The sequence below is a fragment of the Diabrotica virgifera genome, chromosome 10 (genome assembly GCF_917563875.1).
Source record: "Diabrotica virgifera virgifera chromosome 10, PGI_DIABVI_V3a".
Lineage (NCBI taxonomy): Eukaryota > Metazoa > Arthropoda > Insecta > Coleoptera > Chrysomelidae > Diabrotica > Diabrotica virgifera.
The window spans coordinates 134,149,929-134,167,110 of NC_065452.1; the positions used below are offsets into that span (position 1 = coordinate 134,149,929).

The 17,182-nt window shown below is 34.0% G+C and overlaps 1 protein-coding gene across 4 annotated transcripts in view; it reads left to right on the forward strand.

Annotated features, from left to right (window-relative positions):
• The window catches only part of LOC114344813 (aryl hydrocarbon receptor nuclear translocator homolog), a 357,658-nt gene that overhangs the window by 10,252 nt on the left and 330,224 nt on the right, over positions 1-17,182 (forward strand). Inside the window, exon 1 of one of the 4 annotated variants that reach the window (XM_050641368.1) lies at positions 11,470-11,832. The exons of 2 other annotated variants lie outside the window; for them this stretch is intronic. In XM_050641368.1, the coding sequence (XP_050497325.1) occupies positions 11,660-11,832 (173 nt within the window). In that variant the 5' untranslated portion in view covers positions 11,470-11,659. Of the gene's footprint in view, positions 1-11,469; positions 11,833-17,182 lie in introns of those variants that run through there. One more of the 4 variants, XM_050641367.1, reaches the window with a different exon arrangement.

Below are 17,182 nucleotides of genomic sequence, written 5' to 3' on the forward strand. Positions count from 1 at the left end.
ACTTTAAGGATTCGTCGATAAATCCACATCTTAAATGCCTCTATCTTATTCATTGTGTTTATTTTTAAAGCCTATCCTCCCATGCCATATAGGAGCACCGACCATATCTAGCATTTCCTGAATCTTATTCTTAGGTTCAGGGGCCTGATTCTAATTCATTTCGACAGTCGCAATTTCATTTCGACACCGCCATGACAGCCGCAGAGTATAGCGATTCTTATTCATTTCGATATTAGTTACAACTGGGGATATTAACCTTATCATGTTGAGACTGCTCAGAATTTGGGTTGGCGCTCCGGTTTATTGGAATTTGTTAATAGTCTGGGAAAATTATCGAAAAAATGCCATTTTTGGGAAAAATTATGTACCAGCTATTTTATTGCTAAAATCGAATCTTAAGATTGCATATACAGTGGAACCTCGATTATCCGTCAGGGCACCGGACCAAGGGTATGACGGATAATCGAAAAGGCGGTTAACAGAACATTAAAAAAATTGAAAATTGATAGTACAACTCTCAAATTTTACTTACGTGTTTTGTTTTATAAGATAAGAGGAATTTTTGTTCATACAAACGAATCAATTTGGAATATTCTGAAATCTTTGTTTTACTGATGCTTCACATTTTTCTTAATCCGCGTAAGATCATGCAATCTACTTTATTGGCTTCTTCTTGTCAAGAATACCACTCGATAAATTGTTGCATGTGCGATGCAGCTTCTCTAGCTTCTTTACGCAAATCTTGGTCAGTTCAGTCAGTTGCAATAACATCATCGACATCGTCACCATCAAATTCCGAGTCTGTGTCAGCTCGTGAATGTGTTTCGTCCGCCTCTTTTGCCATTTCAATGATTTCATCATCTGTCAGCAATCGTCCTTGTCACAAATTAACGATTCGTTGATGTCATCTTTAGTCAACAAAAAAAAAACAGTTGATTCAGCCCTAACTTCATTTGTTACTGCACTGTACATTTCAGCGAATTTCGTTTGGCTTATCGCAATGCTCAAACAAAATGAATTGATGACCCAATTTTTGCTTATGTAGTCAATACAATTTACGTACGGACCCTGACGGTTAATAGAGAGACGGATAATCGAGGTTCCACTGTATTAGTAATATGGGGTATGACAAGTCCGCCGAAAGTGTGTTATTTTATTTATAAACAAATTAGCACTCCTAAATCTTCTTTTTTTTTAATTAATGGTCTGTAACTCCTAAAATTTTTCCTTTGAGCCAAAAACACTCAAATAAAAATTCACCGTAATTTAGTTCTGCACAAAGTTGTTTTTTTTTCCGATTTCCTTCAACAAAAATTTTACTCAGAAAATCCGAGTTTTCCCAAAAAAACTGCAAATTTCAATTAAACCCAGCCATATTAATACCTTTTGCTTTAGTTTTCCTTGCAAGAAATAAACAAAACACATCTAAACTAAACCTAACCTCGCTTTTGGCCATTCATTCATCTCCGTGTCAAATAATTTCGACATCGAAATTATAATATCAACCACTTTTTTGGAGTCGCTATTAATTTCTTAATTAATTAATTAATTAATTATTAGTTCAACTAAAATCCACAAGGCTCGCACAGTCGCATTTCGACGTCGCCATATTGAAAGCGACTTGTTTAGTGTCGAAATTTGATTTAGAATCAGGGCTCAGGTCAAAGTCAGAGTTCGTAAAGACGTTTCTGAATTTCATGAATGCACTTCTGGCCCTCTCTATCCGACATTTAATTTCCATATCCGACATCCAGTCTTCACATAGTCAGGTACTTAATTTAATTTTCTACACGCTCTACATCTTGATTGTTATATGCTAGTGTTGCATTTTGATGTTGACATAATTGACGGCTGATTATAAGGAACTTCGTCTTTTTTATGTTGGATGCTGTCCCATGTTCTCGCTATGTTCTCCAATTTTATTAAGAAGGTTTTGGAGGTCTTCTATATTGTTTGCTATTAAGACAGAGTCATCCGCATATCGTATATTATTGACCCAGGTACCATTTACTTTGATGCCGCTTTCGCATTCCTCAAGAGCTTTCTGGAAGATACTTTCTGAATATAAATTGAACAGTAGTGGGGAGAGAATGCATCCCTGTCTTACACCTCTGATAATTTTTTGAGCTTGCGTTGTTTCATTATCCACCTTGACGACAGCTGTTTGATTCCAGTAAAGAGCTTCTATGCAACGAATGTCTTTTTGATCTATGTCGAGTTGTTTTAGTATATGTGCGAGTTTATGATGTTGTACTCGACCGAAGGTTTTTTCATAATCTCTAAAGCACATCGTTACATCTTTCCTTTGATCGTAGCAGTTCTGAGCTAGCACTTGGTTGCAACGCGTGCTTCCTTTACCCAGGCTTTTTCTAAATCCAAATTGTGAGCAACCAATAACCTTATCGCATTTTTGTGGAAATTCTGTAGTGAAGAACTTTGAGGAATAATTTTAAAGAATGGCTTATCAGACTTATCAGTCGGTGGTTTTTACACTTTGTTGCCTTGTTCTTTTTTGGCAAAGGGATAAAGGTAGATACAAGCCATTGGACAGGGAATTTTCCTTTTTTATAGATTTGGTTGAAAAATCTTTATGAGTATCGTAATTCCCTCTTCATCTAACAATCTGAGTAACTCAACAGGAATTTGATCAGGTCCAATTGCTTTCCAGTCTGTCGAGGTATTTATTGCTCTAGTAATTTCTTCAATTGTGATCTCGGGACCAGATAGGTTGTTAATATCATATCACTTTTTCCTGAACGACTTCTATCTGAGGCCTCTCGTCTGCAAAGAGATTTTTGATATATTGTTCCCAAATGAGTTTCCTCTCTCTATCATCTTGTGCAATTTGTCCTTGTTCATTTTCTAAGTTAGAAAACTTCTTTTTTTCTGTATATTCCAGCTACCTCCTTTAGTTTCTTATGTAGATTTTGGTCATCGTGTTGTTTTTGTAACTGTTCCATTTCCTCACACTGTTTCTTTATCCACTTATTTTTTGTTGTTCTTATCTCCCTTCTTATGCTTTGTTGTTGTTCTCGATATTTGTCTCGGTTCACTTGGTTTTTATATTTTCTTCTTTGTTCGAACATTGCCAGGATTTCGTCAGTCATCCAACTTTTCATTTGTATTTTTTGTTTATAACCTAATTATTTTTTAACTGTATCCGTCATTGTTTCCTCTATGGCTCTCCATGTGTTATCCAAATTAATTTCTCTTTCTAGTTTTACTTTTGTATTCTTTGTTAGTTAGGGAGAACAGAGAGTAGAGATCTGTGAAAGAAAGGTACTCAGAAAATCTTAAGAGGAATACACACGACAGAGAATTTGGAGAAGACGAACAAATAAAGAAATAATTAAGATGTATGGAAAACCAATAAACTAATAATCAAGAAAGGAGACAATAAGAAGACCCCAACAATTATAGAGTTACGGAGAGTTACGAATTATAGGTTACCAGTTACGGAGATGTTGAAGAGGAAGTACGACAACAAAGCTTAAAAGCAAGTAAAGCGGCGGGATCTCTTAATGACACAATCTGGAAGAACAAACACCTAAGACCAGACACAAAAGCAAGAATCTATAAAGCAGCAATTAGACCTATATTGACATACACGGCGGAAACAAGACCTGACACATCTAAAACGAGACGACTACTAGAAACAACAGAGATGAAAATACTTCGACAAATATCAGGGAAAAATCTGTTGGATAGGGAGAGAAGCGAAAACATAAGAAGATCATGCAATGTAGAAGACATAAATGGATGGGTGACAAAACGGAAACAGGAGTGGAACGAACACATTAGTAGAATGGCAGAGGATAGGGTAGTACGAATAGCACGAGATAAGTTACCAAATGGACGAAGAAGTATTGGCAGACCAAGAAAAAGATGGTGCGATAACTTAAACAATTTAGAAGGCTAATACTGAAGAAGAAACAGGCTTTAAAGCCTTCATACAAGAAGGAAGAAGAAGAAGAAAACCAATAATTACGGCAAGAATATGAGTTCAAAGAGCTAGATGGCTTGGGCACATTATACGAATGACAGAGAACCGAAATATTAACACAATACTGAAGGAGGGAGAAAGGGGGAAAACAAGAGGACGTCCAGAGAAGAAATGGTTGGAAGAGGTAATGCAAGGCTTGTCAAAAATAGGCATTAGAGATTGGACAGAAAAGGCAAGAGACCGGGAAAAGTGGAGGGAAATAACAAGTTTTTGGAAGCAAGGGGCCTCCTATAAGGCCTGTAGCGCTGTTAGAAAAGTCTACACACTTTTTGCTAACTTGTTTTTTTGTTAATTTTTAAACGGATTTTAGCTCAACCAACTTTCTCACCTTTTAACAAGCCCTGTTTTTTAGTTCTTTTCGAATAATTTTCTTGGCAGATTCACCCAAAAACTTCATCGCCATTGAACGGTTTATCAATAAAAGTAAGGGCTGCAAGGGACATAAAAAAGCGCTCATATTCGGAACATATTCTTGGCTTTCATAACATCAACACACCATTACCAGTTATTTATGAACTGATAAGAAAAAAATAATTTCCTTATCGTAATTGAATCTAAAAAAGCCGCAAACTGTCTCTCATTTACATAACCGAAAATGTTTTTTACTGGAAGGATGTAACAAATCAGTAAATATCAACAGATATTCATTAAAAAGGCTATTTATATATTTACATACTACGCCAATTTTTTTATAATGTAATAGATGATAATAGTTTAAGAAAATGAAGTTTTTTGTTATCTCAATTAACACACAAACAGTGAGAATCATTACAAATTTATTCCGATATCAGAAAGTCATAATTTGAGTTGAAAATCTAAATAGGTTCCAATAAGAAGTGGAGTGCGACAAGGATGTGTACTAACCCCTCTACTTTTTAATGATGCAGTAGTGCGAGAGGTCTGAAATGGCCCTGAATACAAAAAAGAAAGAAAAATGATTGTCATTAAGAACAAGATTGCAGACGAGACAATCTACGTCTACGTTAAAGGAAAAGCCTTAGAGAAAATACCCAGATTAGTGTTGCCCAAAATCGGTCTTGGTCTTGCAGTTTTGGTCTTGTTCTTGCGTTTTCGCAAGACCAAGACCGCCTAATTTTAGCAAGACCAAGACTTACCGTGCAAGACTTGAGCAAGAACAAGACTAAGCCCGCGAGACTCTTGCGTCTTGCAGTTAGAACTGAGGGTCGTTTTAGGGAATATATTAGTTCGACTATATTCTTAGATACTCTATGAGAAACAAAAAAATGTGTAACAAAAATTTTGAAAATTGGACTTATGCGCATTACGAACAATACCATAAACATACATAGCGAATCAAAATATCCATTTAAAGAACTCTTCCCACATTTAACACGTAATCAGAGGTCATTATTACAAGTAAAAATAAAATATTTTGTACATTCCTTCCCAGCAGACGACTTCTCTGAAATTAATTGTCCGGGTTATGAGAATAGTCGCCTTCTAATTTTCTTCTAAACTTTTTAAAATTAGTTGATAAAAAATATACCTAATAAGTAATTAATTTTTTTCATTATTAGTTTTCCAGGAATTTAAACACACAAATCTTATCGGTATATAGAATAGTAAGACTATTATGTATTGTTTTTGCTGAATGTGATATGAGGTCACTCGGTTAAACAAAATTTGCCGAAACAGCGCGTATAATATTTTTTAAAAGTATGATACCGAGACAAAAGAACAGAAAATGCCAGATACCCTAACAAAACACCGAAATATTATTTAATAACGATATACACTTCTTCAAAAAATTTACGCACCACCTTATAAACGGGTCATTGTTAATGTTTAGAATTTCCTGAACCTTTGTCCGATTTAAGTGATTTTTTTAATATTATGTTGTCTTATTTTTATAAATATCGCTGTCATAATATTATTGCTAGACAAATCAGTTATTGCCATTGTACACCGGGTGTAGGTACCAATCAAACTGTGTTTTTTCTCAGAGCTAGCATCACTCTGTGGAATATTCTAGCATTTATAAAATACTGAAATTTAAACGATAGCCTTATATTTTCTTAAAATTATGTTTCTTTATTCAATCGCTTATATTGGATAATAAAATACATAAGTTTCTAATAAACTTTAGTTAGTTAGAACATAGGCACGGATCACTTAGATCGTGGGTTCAAACCCCACCCAGTGTCAATTGTCTAGATTAGTAATTCTCAATATTTTTGAGTCATGTACCACATAATACTTTTTATTATTTTTGTTACCACCTAACTGAAATAGCTATGTAATCTAATTAACTACATATAATAATTGTGGCTGATTTTAGCTGTTTTTGCGTTTTGTGTACCACCGCAAATAATGATACGTACCACCAGTGGTACATGCACCACAGATTGAGAACCGCTGGTCTAGATATTTATTAATATGGCTGGTCTTTACTATGGCTATGATATTCCAGCTTAAAATGTACCTCGCTGTTACGTTGTTCTAAGATATGCAATAGGCTAATAGGCAACTTCGAGACTTGCTACGCTAGACTCTTGCTGCAAGACCAATGACCAAGACCGGGAGCGCAATACCAAAACCAAGACTAGGTGTACTGGCTCTAGACCAAGACCAAGATTGTCTAAGTCTCGTCTTCTTGCATTTGTGCAACACTAACCCAGATACAATAATTACTTGGGATGTGAGCTAAATGAACAATGGGACTGCAGCCTTGAAATAAAACGAGACATTGAGATGGTCAGTAGCACTTTCAATAAGATGAAAACAGTATTATGCAATGGTAGATTGGAAATAGAAATTAGAATTTGAGTATGTATTGAGATGCTACGTAATCTCTATCCTTTTATATGGAGTTGAAGCCTGGCCAATTACGGACGCAACTGAAAAAATACTTGCCAGATTTGAGATGTGGTGTTATCGAATAATGTGGAAAATATCATCGACACAGCACCTAACAAACACGGAAACGTTAAGAAAGATGAAAAAGAAATACTCAACACTATGGGAAACAAAAATGAGCTACTTTGGTCACATACTAAGGAATAAAAATATCAATTGATGTGATTGGTTGTACAAGGGTTGTACAAGTGGTGGCTGCTAAAAGATGAGAAAGAAGGTCTATTCAGGAGAAGAATAGTAGAAAAAATATGTTGGAACATGAAAGAAAGCCCTAATACAATTTGGAGAAAACGTCAGGGAAAAAAGTTTGAGGATAAAGAGACTTGGTGGTGGTCAAACGAAGTACAAGGAAAAATAAAAGAGAAGAGAAAATTATATAAAAAGTGGCAAGAAACCAGATCCGACACAGATCTTCAAAACTATATGGTGGCGAAAAAGGAAGCGAAAGTAGCAGTAGCAAAAGCCAAAGCAGAAGCGTATTCAAACCTATACGATCAACTTGATACCAGGGAAGGCGAAACGAAGATACAGTCGAACCCGCTTATTAGAATAGCCTTTGTGCCAAGTAAAAGTATTCCTATAACCGGGATATTCTAATAACCGATCATTGGTTGCTACTATAAATGTTTCGAGACCTCAAATTTATATTCCTTAAACCGGGATATTCCTTTAAGAGGTATTCTAATAAGCGGGTTCGACTGTATATAAAATAGCCAAACAGAGAGCAAAGAAGGCAAACGATTTTAATCAGATTAGATGTATCCGAGATGAAAATAATAAAATACTAGTTCACGAAAGGGATGTCAAAAAGAGATGGAGAAAGTACTTTGACAGCTTATTAAATGAAGAATTTGGCAGACAGCCTGTAGAGTCAACGGAGACAGTAGCAGCAATGGTCAGCAAAATAACAAACGAGTAAGTGGCTCAAGCGCTTCAAAAAATAAAGAAAGGAAAAGCGGTAGGACCAGATGATATTCCTGGGGAAGTATGGAGCGCATTGGGAGAGACAGGAACAAGGTGGCTAGCAGGTCTATTTAATAGAATTATGGAAGTTGGACAAATGCCAGACGAATGGAGAAGCAGTATACTGGTACCTGTTTACAAAAACAAGGGAGACATACAACAATGTACAAACTATAGGGCTATAAAGCTGCTTAGCCACACCATGAAAATATGGGAAAGAGTAATTATTGATAGACGGATATGTGAAGAGACCGAAATATCCGAGAATCAATTTGGTTTTATGCAGGGCAGACCAACAACAGATGCAATTTTCATTATAAGGCAGTTGATGGAAAAATACAGGAGTAAAGAAACAAACGCTCATATGGTATTCATTGATCTTGAGAAAGCATATGATAGAGTTCCTCGAGAGATTCTGTGGTGGGCACTCAATAAGAAAGGAGTCCCTGGTGAATATGTAAAGATTGTGAGGGATATGTATGAGGGAGTAACGACTAGTGTTAGGACAGGTGTGTGAGAGACTGATAAATTTTATGTGAAAGTAGGATATTGCACCAAGGCTCTGTGCTTAGTCCGTATTTATTCTCATTAGTTTTGGACCAGATAACAGCGAAACTATAGGGTAACATTCCATGGTGCTTAATGTATGCTGATGATGTCGTGTTAGAAGGAAATAGTGAAAGAGACTTAGAACAAAAACTGGAACAGTGGAGGCAATCTCTGGAGGAAAAAGGTTTAAAACTTAGTAGGACAAAAACGGAGTATTTGGAATGTTCATTTAAAGATGGAGTTATTACAAATAAAATGGTATCTTTGGATGGTGAACTGATTGTAAAAAGCAATAATTTTAAGTACCTGGGATCGGTATTACAGAGTAATGGAGAAATAGATGAAGATGCATGCAGTAGAATTAGGGCTGGATTGATGAAGTGGAAAGAAGTGAGTGGTGTGTTGTGTGACAGAAAAATTCCAATGAAGCTGAAGGGAAAATTCTATCAAACAGCCATAAGACCGGCTATGATGTACGGAACTGAATGTTGGGCAGTGAAGAAGAAAGAGGAACAACGAATGCATGTGGCGGAAATGAGAATGCTTAGATGGATGAGTAGAGTGACAAAGAAGGATAAAATTAGAAATGAGTATATTAGGGGAAGTCTAGGTGTGGCACCAATTGATGACAAAATGAGAGAACATAGGTTAAGATGGTTTGGTCATGGTCAACGTCGAGACGTTAATCACCCAATACGAAGAATAGCTGAAGTGCAGATTCCTGGAAGGAGTAGGAGAGGAAGACCAAAGAAGACCTGGGGGAGACGATAAGGCAGTACATGTTGGTAAAGGGGATTGACATTGATATGACCCAAGATAGAATTGTGTGGAGAAATTCAATTAGGGAAGCCGACCCCGCATAGGGATAAGGCAAAGAGAATGATGATGGTTGTACAAGGGAAAGTGGAAGGAAAAAAAGAGGACGGAGAAGACTACACAGCTCTTGGTTGAAAAAGTTAAAGCAGTGGAGTAGAAAAACAAAAATAGAACTCTTCAGAACTGCTACACACAGTAAAGTGGGCCTTGATGATCGCCAATGTCCTTAAAGGATAAAGCACGTGAAGAAGATAGTTGGCCATTTATTGTCCAAATATTTTTTGTCCACGTTGTTATGTATTCTGTTTCTCTTCTTCGGTAATAAAGACATACTTCTTGTTGTTCTGAAGCTATTTTCTTGTGGAATTTTTGTAATTAACTAGTTTTGATGGGAAATAAGCCACAATTTTACTAAAAAAATGATTTTATTAACGTTTCGACATCCAAATCGGATGCTGTTATCAAAATACAAAAAAAATATTAATGAATTAAACAAAAATGTTGTTGCTTAGTAAAAAATTCTTCTAATCATTTATAATCTGACTCATTGATATCGGTAATTCAGACATATATTATACATTTTAAAGTAGGAGACTTTAAAATGATATTGCTAATATTTATGAGTTGCGATCCTGGGATGACTTTACTGAAAGATAGTTCATTCGATTACATGAAATCAACCCGCCACAAATATCCGTCACAAAAAAAATCATAACATGTGATCTGTCAAAAGACAACCACATGCAACAGTGACAGTAAAATTCTCGCGTTAGAGATTCGATAACTAAAATTCTGACCTTAATATGTACATGTGTTATTTTAAATTATAAATAATATTAATAGTACATAGATATATAAATATTACTAAAATATAAAATATGTACTAACTCAATATGTTATTGACTTATTAATCGTGGTATTTTCTTTCTATTGGCTTCCTCTTTTAGTATGATGGGTAACCATATCCTACTGCATTCTACCGAGGAATTTGCGACACAATTGGTTTCATTTAGCATAATTAGAGCCGCTTCTTTGATTTTTCTCTTTTTACTATCTGTTTCTTTCAGGACTATATTTGAATCTCTCCACTGAACTCTATGTTCATTATCCCAAGCGTGTTGACATATTTGAGATCTATCAAATTCTCTATTTTTAATTTACGACTGATGTTCACTTATTCTAACGTTTAATGGTCTTGATGTTTCACCTAAATAAAATTGTTCGCATTCACAAGGTATTTTATAAATACAATTATTTGTTCTTTCTTGTTCACTGTTTCACTGTTAGGTTTAGTTTTAGATAGAATATGTAGATCTCAACGTGTTTGTTGTTTTGAATGTTGTTGAAATGTTGAATTTATTTCCTATTGTTTTAAGTTTCTCGGATTTTTATAATATATGGTATTGATATTTTCCTCGTATTATTTCTTGTGAATGCTATAGGATCCCGTTCTAAGTTGTTCTGTTCCATTCGATCCAATCTTGACAATTCCTTATTTATAAACGATAAAGGATAATCATTTTTTAATAAAACCGATGTTAACAAGTTAACAAGTAATTTTGGCTCTATCATATAACGATTTAATGATTCCCTTTTTAACGTTGATGGTATGATTTGATTTGTAATTGAGATATCTGTTGGTGTGTGTTTACTTTAATACTTCCTTTAAGTCACTATTAACCTTTTCTTTCCACCTTCTTTTTCTACTTCATATGGGCTTCTTACGTAAGACCATCTTTTGTATTCTGTACTCTGTCTTTCTTTGGATATATCCCAGCCACCTCATTCTTTGTGCCTATATCGGGAATATGCCTATGTATATTTGCAAAAAGTGACAAGAAATAAAGAACGATAAAACAACGTGTAGGTTGCAGCTCAAATGAAACTTATTAAACATTTACATCTTAGATCTGTCAAATTTGATCCGTTATGTACACGATAACTTTACGTCGTCACGTTGTACTACATCCGTACTAGAATTTGTACTATAATGAGAACCATTAAAGTACAGTTAGTTGTAAGATATTTAAAGTACATTAACAATGACATTAAAATATGGAAATAGAACAATATGCCAGAGACTGAGTATTATGTTCGAAAATGTGTTTATTTATTTCTGCTAATAAAAAATGACTACTATAACGAGTACCAATAATATTTAATGATGGTTCTTCCATCTCCATCCACCAGGGCATGTCGCTGCGCTGTCTATCCACAATCCACCAGCTAAGCACCAAACCAAAACATCGTTCTCTCATCGTCAGTTCGCTAAAATTCACCGCGTATGCCGGACGTATAGGCATTGGCCCGCTCCTCCGTGCCATGTGATTATCCTTTCGAACTTTTTCGGCAGATTCGCCTGATGTGAGACATTTTCTAAAATTGTGATACAGTTCAGTGCCTTGAGATTGTGTTTTTAGTGGTATTTTTTTTTTAATTACAATTGTGGATATGTACGCTGCTTATGCGGGGGGAGCACCCCCGCATTATGCTCCACCGCCACCCCCAACGTACCTGCAACCCCATCCACCACCGCCACCCCTTCCGCACCACGTGCAGGTGCCCCCCGTCGGGATGGGACAGGAACCCAATCCTGTGGCACACTTCTCCAAAAAAAGAATAAGGTAAAAATGATAAAATAGCCAATAAAATAAATAAAATAGAAGAATAATAAATATTTAATAGAAGAAGAGTACAAATGGTCAAACTCTTTATGTTTAATTATTTTTTTTTTCATTTTTTGTCTTTTAACAATTTACTTTAAAAAATTACTCAAAAAAATAATTGTTAATTATTAGTCCTAATATATTTGATGATTGATGACTTTAAAACTATTATAACAAAATTCTGAAATAATATCGCTTTCTTCTCCGAAGATTCATCAGTATGTATAAACTTCTCCCATATTTCTTATGGTGTTGTCAACCTATTCTCCATCTAGAATCTAGAGTAACTTATTGTGCCCATTTCTGGACATAAACCGTTGGTCTTCATCCAGTGCTGATGTCTTGTAACTTATTCCAGCATGTTCTTTAAAATTGTCACCCCATTTCACCCGTGATTTGTCTCTTCCTCTCTTTAATTATGTACATGATCTCTAAAATATCTACTTGTCTATCTCCCATTTTTGTGAATTTTACAGGCTGCAAATTTCATACAAAGCTAACACTTCTCACTGTTGTCTTTCTCCATTCATTTGTTTTTCGATATTTATGTAGGTAAATATTTAATGTTATCTTTATCTTTGGGCCTTTGCGAAATTATCAATATTTACGTCTGTATGCGTCTATGCGTCTAGTTTTGAACTACATATAAATATTTAATCATGAGTATATTTATATTTTTTTGGAAAATTTTACTGGAGGCCTACGTTCAGCAATGGAGATGTATAGGCTAATTGATGAATTTAATTTTCCATATCATTTACTATTTACATTTATTTTTATAAAATACATTTAATATTTCTTAGTCTTTCCATTCATTTCTTAACCACTTCCTTCCATTTATTTATATCCAATGCTTTTTCTTTTCAAATCTCAACACACACTACCTTTTTGTAAGTCTTCATATACGCTGTCCTTCAAACTCTTTCTTTGTCTACATTTTTTCTTTTTTTGTAAAAAAAACTTTGGCTTTCGTGATTTTCGGCATTTTTTATTTTCCCATTCTTTATTTTCCCATTCTTTCAATGTGTCCTAAATATCGTATTGTCTGTGCTGATTACCGTCCTTACTTTTGGCCTCTTTTGGTTCGTTATATAATTCTTCAAGTTCGTTGTTATTCCTTCTTCATCATTAATCATCTATTTTCACACCTCCATATATTGCTCTTTGTATTTTCCTTTTCCATCTTTGTAAATTTCTTTCTTTTCTTATTTTTTAAGCACTCATGTTTCGCATGCATATTTATGCTGTATGTAGCTGTAGGCCTGACAACTGTTTTATAGATTCTAATTTATGTTTTTCTTGAGACATATTTGGATTTCATTAATTTTTGCATCCATACTTTTGGTTTCCTTTTGCCATTCTTGCCTTTATCTCCTCTTCTCCATGTCCTTTGTCATCTAATTTTACACCCAGATAAGTAAATTTTAAAACTCCTTTGAACATGCATGTATTTTCTCCTTCTATCTCCAACGTGAAATTGTCTTCTTTGTCTTTATCTATTTCCCCTTTTATCATGTATTTTGTCTTTTCCTTATTTATTACCAGCCCAATTTTTTTGCCTCTTTTATTAGGTATATTGTTAATTGTAATACTTTCTCATTTTGTCACTTTTTTGTGTATTGGGAATATCCTTGCTATGGTCCACTATTTTCGCACTCTTTCTGTATCCCATATGCTTTTTATCAAGATATGTAGTGCTTTCGCTTTTCCACATCAAGTTCTTTGTTTGTCTTCATTTTCTTCGTAAATTCTAGTGTGATACTTTCTTTCTTTTGTTATAATACCATCTTATGATAGCACCCGACGGCATAAAATCTTGTTCCAAATATACTGAACACATAAAAATAGTTTTCATTCAATAGTCATTTTTTAATTTGCTCTCCCGGTAATACGTGTATTCATATATTATCAGATTCAAGATTTGTTTTGCTTTGTACTTTGTGATGAAATATAATACTAGTCACACTATTGTGAAACTATAATGATTAATTTGTAGCATTGCAAAACGTTTTATAAGGGTCATGTAATATTGAAATAGTCCAACAAATCTATACCTGCTATTCAGATTTCTTTGTTTTTAGTTCAGGTGTTTCTGCCGTGTGTGTCATATTGGTCTGATGAGTGTTTTGTAAATTCTGCCTTTCATTTCTTCTCTGATATTTTTATTTCTCCATACTGTTTCATTCATGCAACCTGCGGCTCTGCTTGTTCTATTCACTTGGTCTTCCACTTCTGCTTCGAGCTTTCCGGAGCTAGATAGTGTGATGCATAGATATTTAAACTCCTTCACTTGTCCTATTATTTGACACTCCAGCTCTAATTTACATCTTAGTAGATTTGCTGTTATAACCATGCATTTTATCTTTTTTGGTGCAATAACATGTTCAATTTTCTGGACGTTCTATTAAATTGGTGCAATATACACTGAACCAAAAAAGTACGTAAATATAATGAAAAAAACATTGATTCAAAAACGGGGAGCATTAATTTTCGTCCAAAGATCAGTATCATTGGTCCTATGTAAGTAGATACATTAACTAATGCTCAAAAACATTAATTTTTATGAATTAGTACGTTCATGCAATGTACTTTCTAGTTAAGAATCAATGTATCGGTACATTGAATCAATGTATCGGTGTACATTCAATCAATGTATCGGTACATTGAATCAATGGATCGGTACATTGAATCAATGTATCGGTACATTAATTCTTAACTAGAAAGTACATTGAATGAACGTACTAATTCATAGAAGTTAATGTTTTTGAGCATTAGTTAATGTATCTACTTACATTGGACCAACGATACTGATCTTTGGACGAAAATTACTGCTCCCCGTTTTTGAATCAATGTATTTTTCATTATATTTACGCACTTTTTTAGTTCAGTGAACGTCATCTTCATGTATATTTGTATATAACATAAAAATAGTTAATAAGTAAACAAAATGATGACTTAATATCTACATAAATATTACAAATATAGGTTGAAGCAACGATTTTTTGCCGATTCTCAAACTAATAGGTATCTATAAGTTTTAAGAAAAAAAAACATATATTTTTAATTAACACAAACAGCTTCTTATAATGTAATTTGGAAAAAACTGAATAACTAAATATAACAGAAATTGATTTTTCTTATAAAATATACAAAAAATATATATATATTTATATTATATAAAAAATGTATACCTGATACCGTGAAAATAAATACATCTACAATAACATCTCCATAAATATCACATCTCTCTGGGATTAATTATCACCAACCATACAAAAAACAAATGGTTGAATTGCATTTTTCTTTGATTTCAAGAATCTAATATGGTCTTCGACTTCTTGCTGGGTCTTCCCGATGTAAGAATGATTACTGGAAATCTCTGATTGTATATTTTGTTATATATTTGGTTGTCCATTAAGATCTTTTTTTACCCATTTTATTAGTTCGTACAAAATATCGATGTAGAATCCAAAGAAGAACTGCATGTTAACCATCTAAAATTTATATTAATAATTATTATAAAAAAATAAATATAAATAGTGAACATAGTTGTATTTTTGTCGAATTTTTGCCTTTGAACACATAATGCGCAGGCGTTCTCCCTCTGGGTAAGTTCAGGATTTGCTCCGCGAATACACCTATTGAGTTAAAAACTGTTAATGTTGAGTGTTTATTCAAAAAAATGTCAACAAGTATTTTCATAACCATTCTTTTAAACAGATATATATCTTTTATTATTCTAAATCGATTGTTACGCAGCGCATAACTTTCACAACTATTTATTGTGGCTATGTCGTTTAAAAGCTGATAAAAATCAAACGCATTCGAAGTTATAACATAAAAATCTATTTAGTAACTGATGGATGTAATGGTTAACAACAACACGGAAGAACAAATACAGCAATGCGTTGGTGTAAAGTTGTAAAATCAAACGTGTGCCTAATTAAAAATAAATCTGCCTGTGTTAAACTTATCAATGCATTTTTTCTTTTAAAATTTAAATTTATCTACCTTAACCTGATCCTTACTATCTTCTTTTGCCATTTAATTCGTCCAATTTTGAACATATGCTTCCCCCAATTTCCTCCATTCGCTTCTGTTTCCAGTGTGGTCCTCCTATCTTTCTAATGTCATCTCCCCATCTCATATGGGGTCGTCTTCTTACTCTCTTTCCTGTCCATGGTCTCCATTGTTATATCGTGGTATTCCACCTGTTGTCCGTTTGTCTGGCGTTATGACCTGCGAAACTCCATTTTAGCCTGGCTATATGTTGTCCTGCGTCTTTGACTTTTGTTTTATTTCTCGTCCAGTTGTTTTGCTTTTTGGTTTTTAATTTTTTTATCCATGTTTGCTTTGGTAAAGGTTCATGTTCGGCATGCGTATGTGAGAATTGGGAGTATGCACTGGTCAAACACTCTTGTTTTTAAGTATAGTTGTATTTTTTTATTCTTTAAGACCCATTTTAACCTTCCAAATCCTGCCCAGGCTAATCTGATCCTTCTTTTTACCTCTGCTGTTTTGTTTTCCTGATTTATTTTTATTATCTGTCCCAAATATATATGTATACTTTATCATTAACTGCTTCTATTGTGGTTTTATTTAGAATTACGTTTCTATTATCTTGTTTGTTTGTCATTATTTAATTATTTTGGTTTTGATAAAATTCATTTTTAGACCTATCTGTTCGAATTCCTTTGCTAGTTCGGTTAGCATGGTTTGTAGTTCTTCAAAACTTGATGCCATTATTATAGACGGAGAGCTAGAGCCGAAAAATCATCGTCATAAGTAATATGGAGTTTTTCCTATGAAATGTGTCCATTGTATATTGACAATTATGACCCCTTTCCGGCTGACACCTCAGTGGATACAGGAAGTAGCAATAAGGGATGAAAGGGGAAAGTTAGTGCAGTCATTAAAGGTTTTCACCTCCTATTTTGTTAAACCTCCATCGATTTGCATGAAAATTGGTGACTAGTTAGAGCATACCTCAAGAAATAAAACTGATTTGGTGCCAACTTGCACTTTACCCTGGTGGTGAATACCACCCATTCCCGCGGGTGAAAACAATTTTATTAAAAATAACCCCACAAATCGATAGAGCGATAAATTTTAAGTAAAATTTGTTATATCATGTTATTAAAATAAATCAATACTTTTGGAGTTATTAAAGATCAAAGATTTGTCTATTTAAGAGCGTACACGTGAAGTTACGGATGATAAAAAGAACATTTTAATTAATTGTATGTTATTAAAATATTATTTTTATATTATCTAGATATTTAATTGAATTTTTTCTTTCAATATAAAC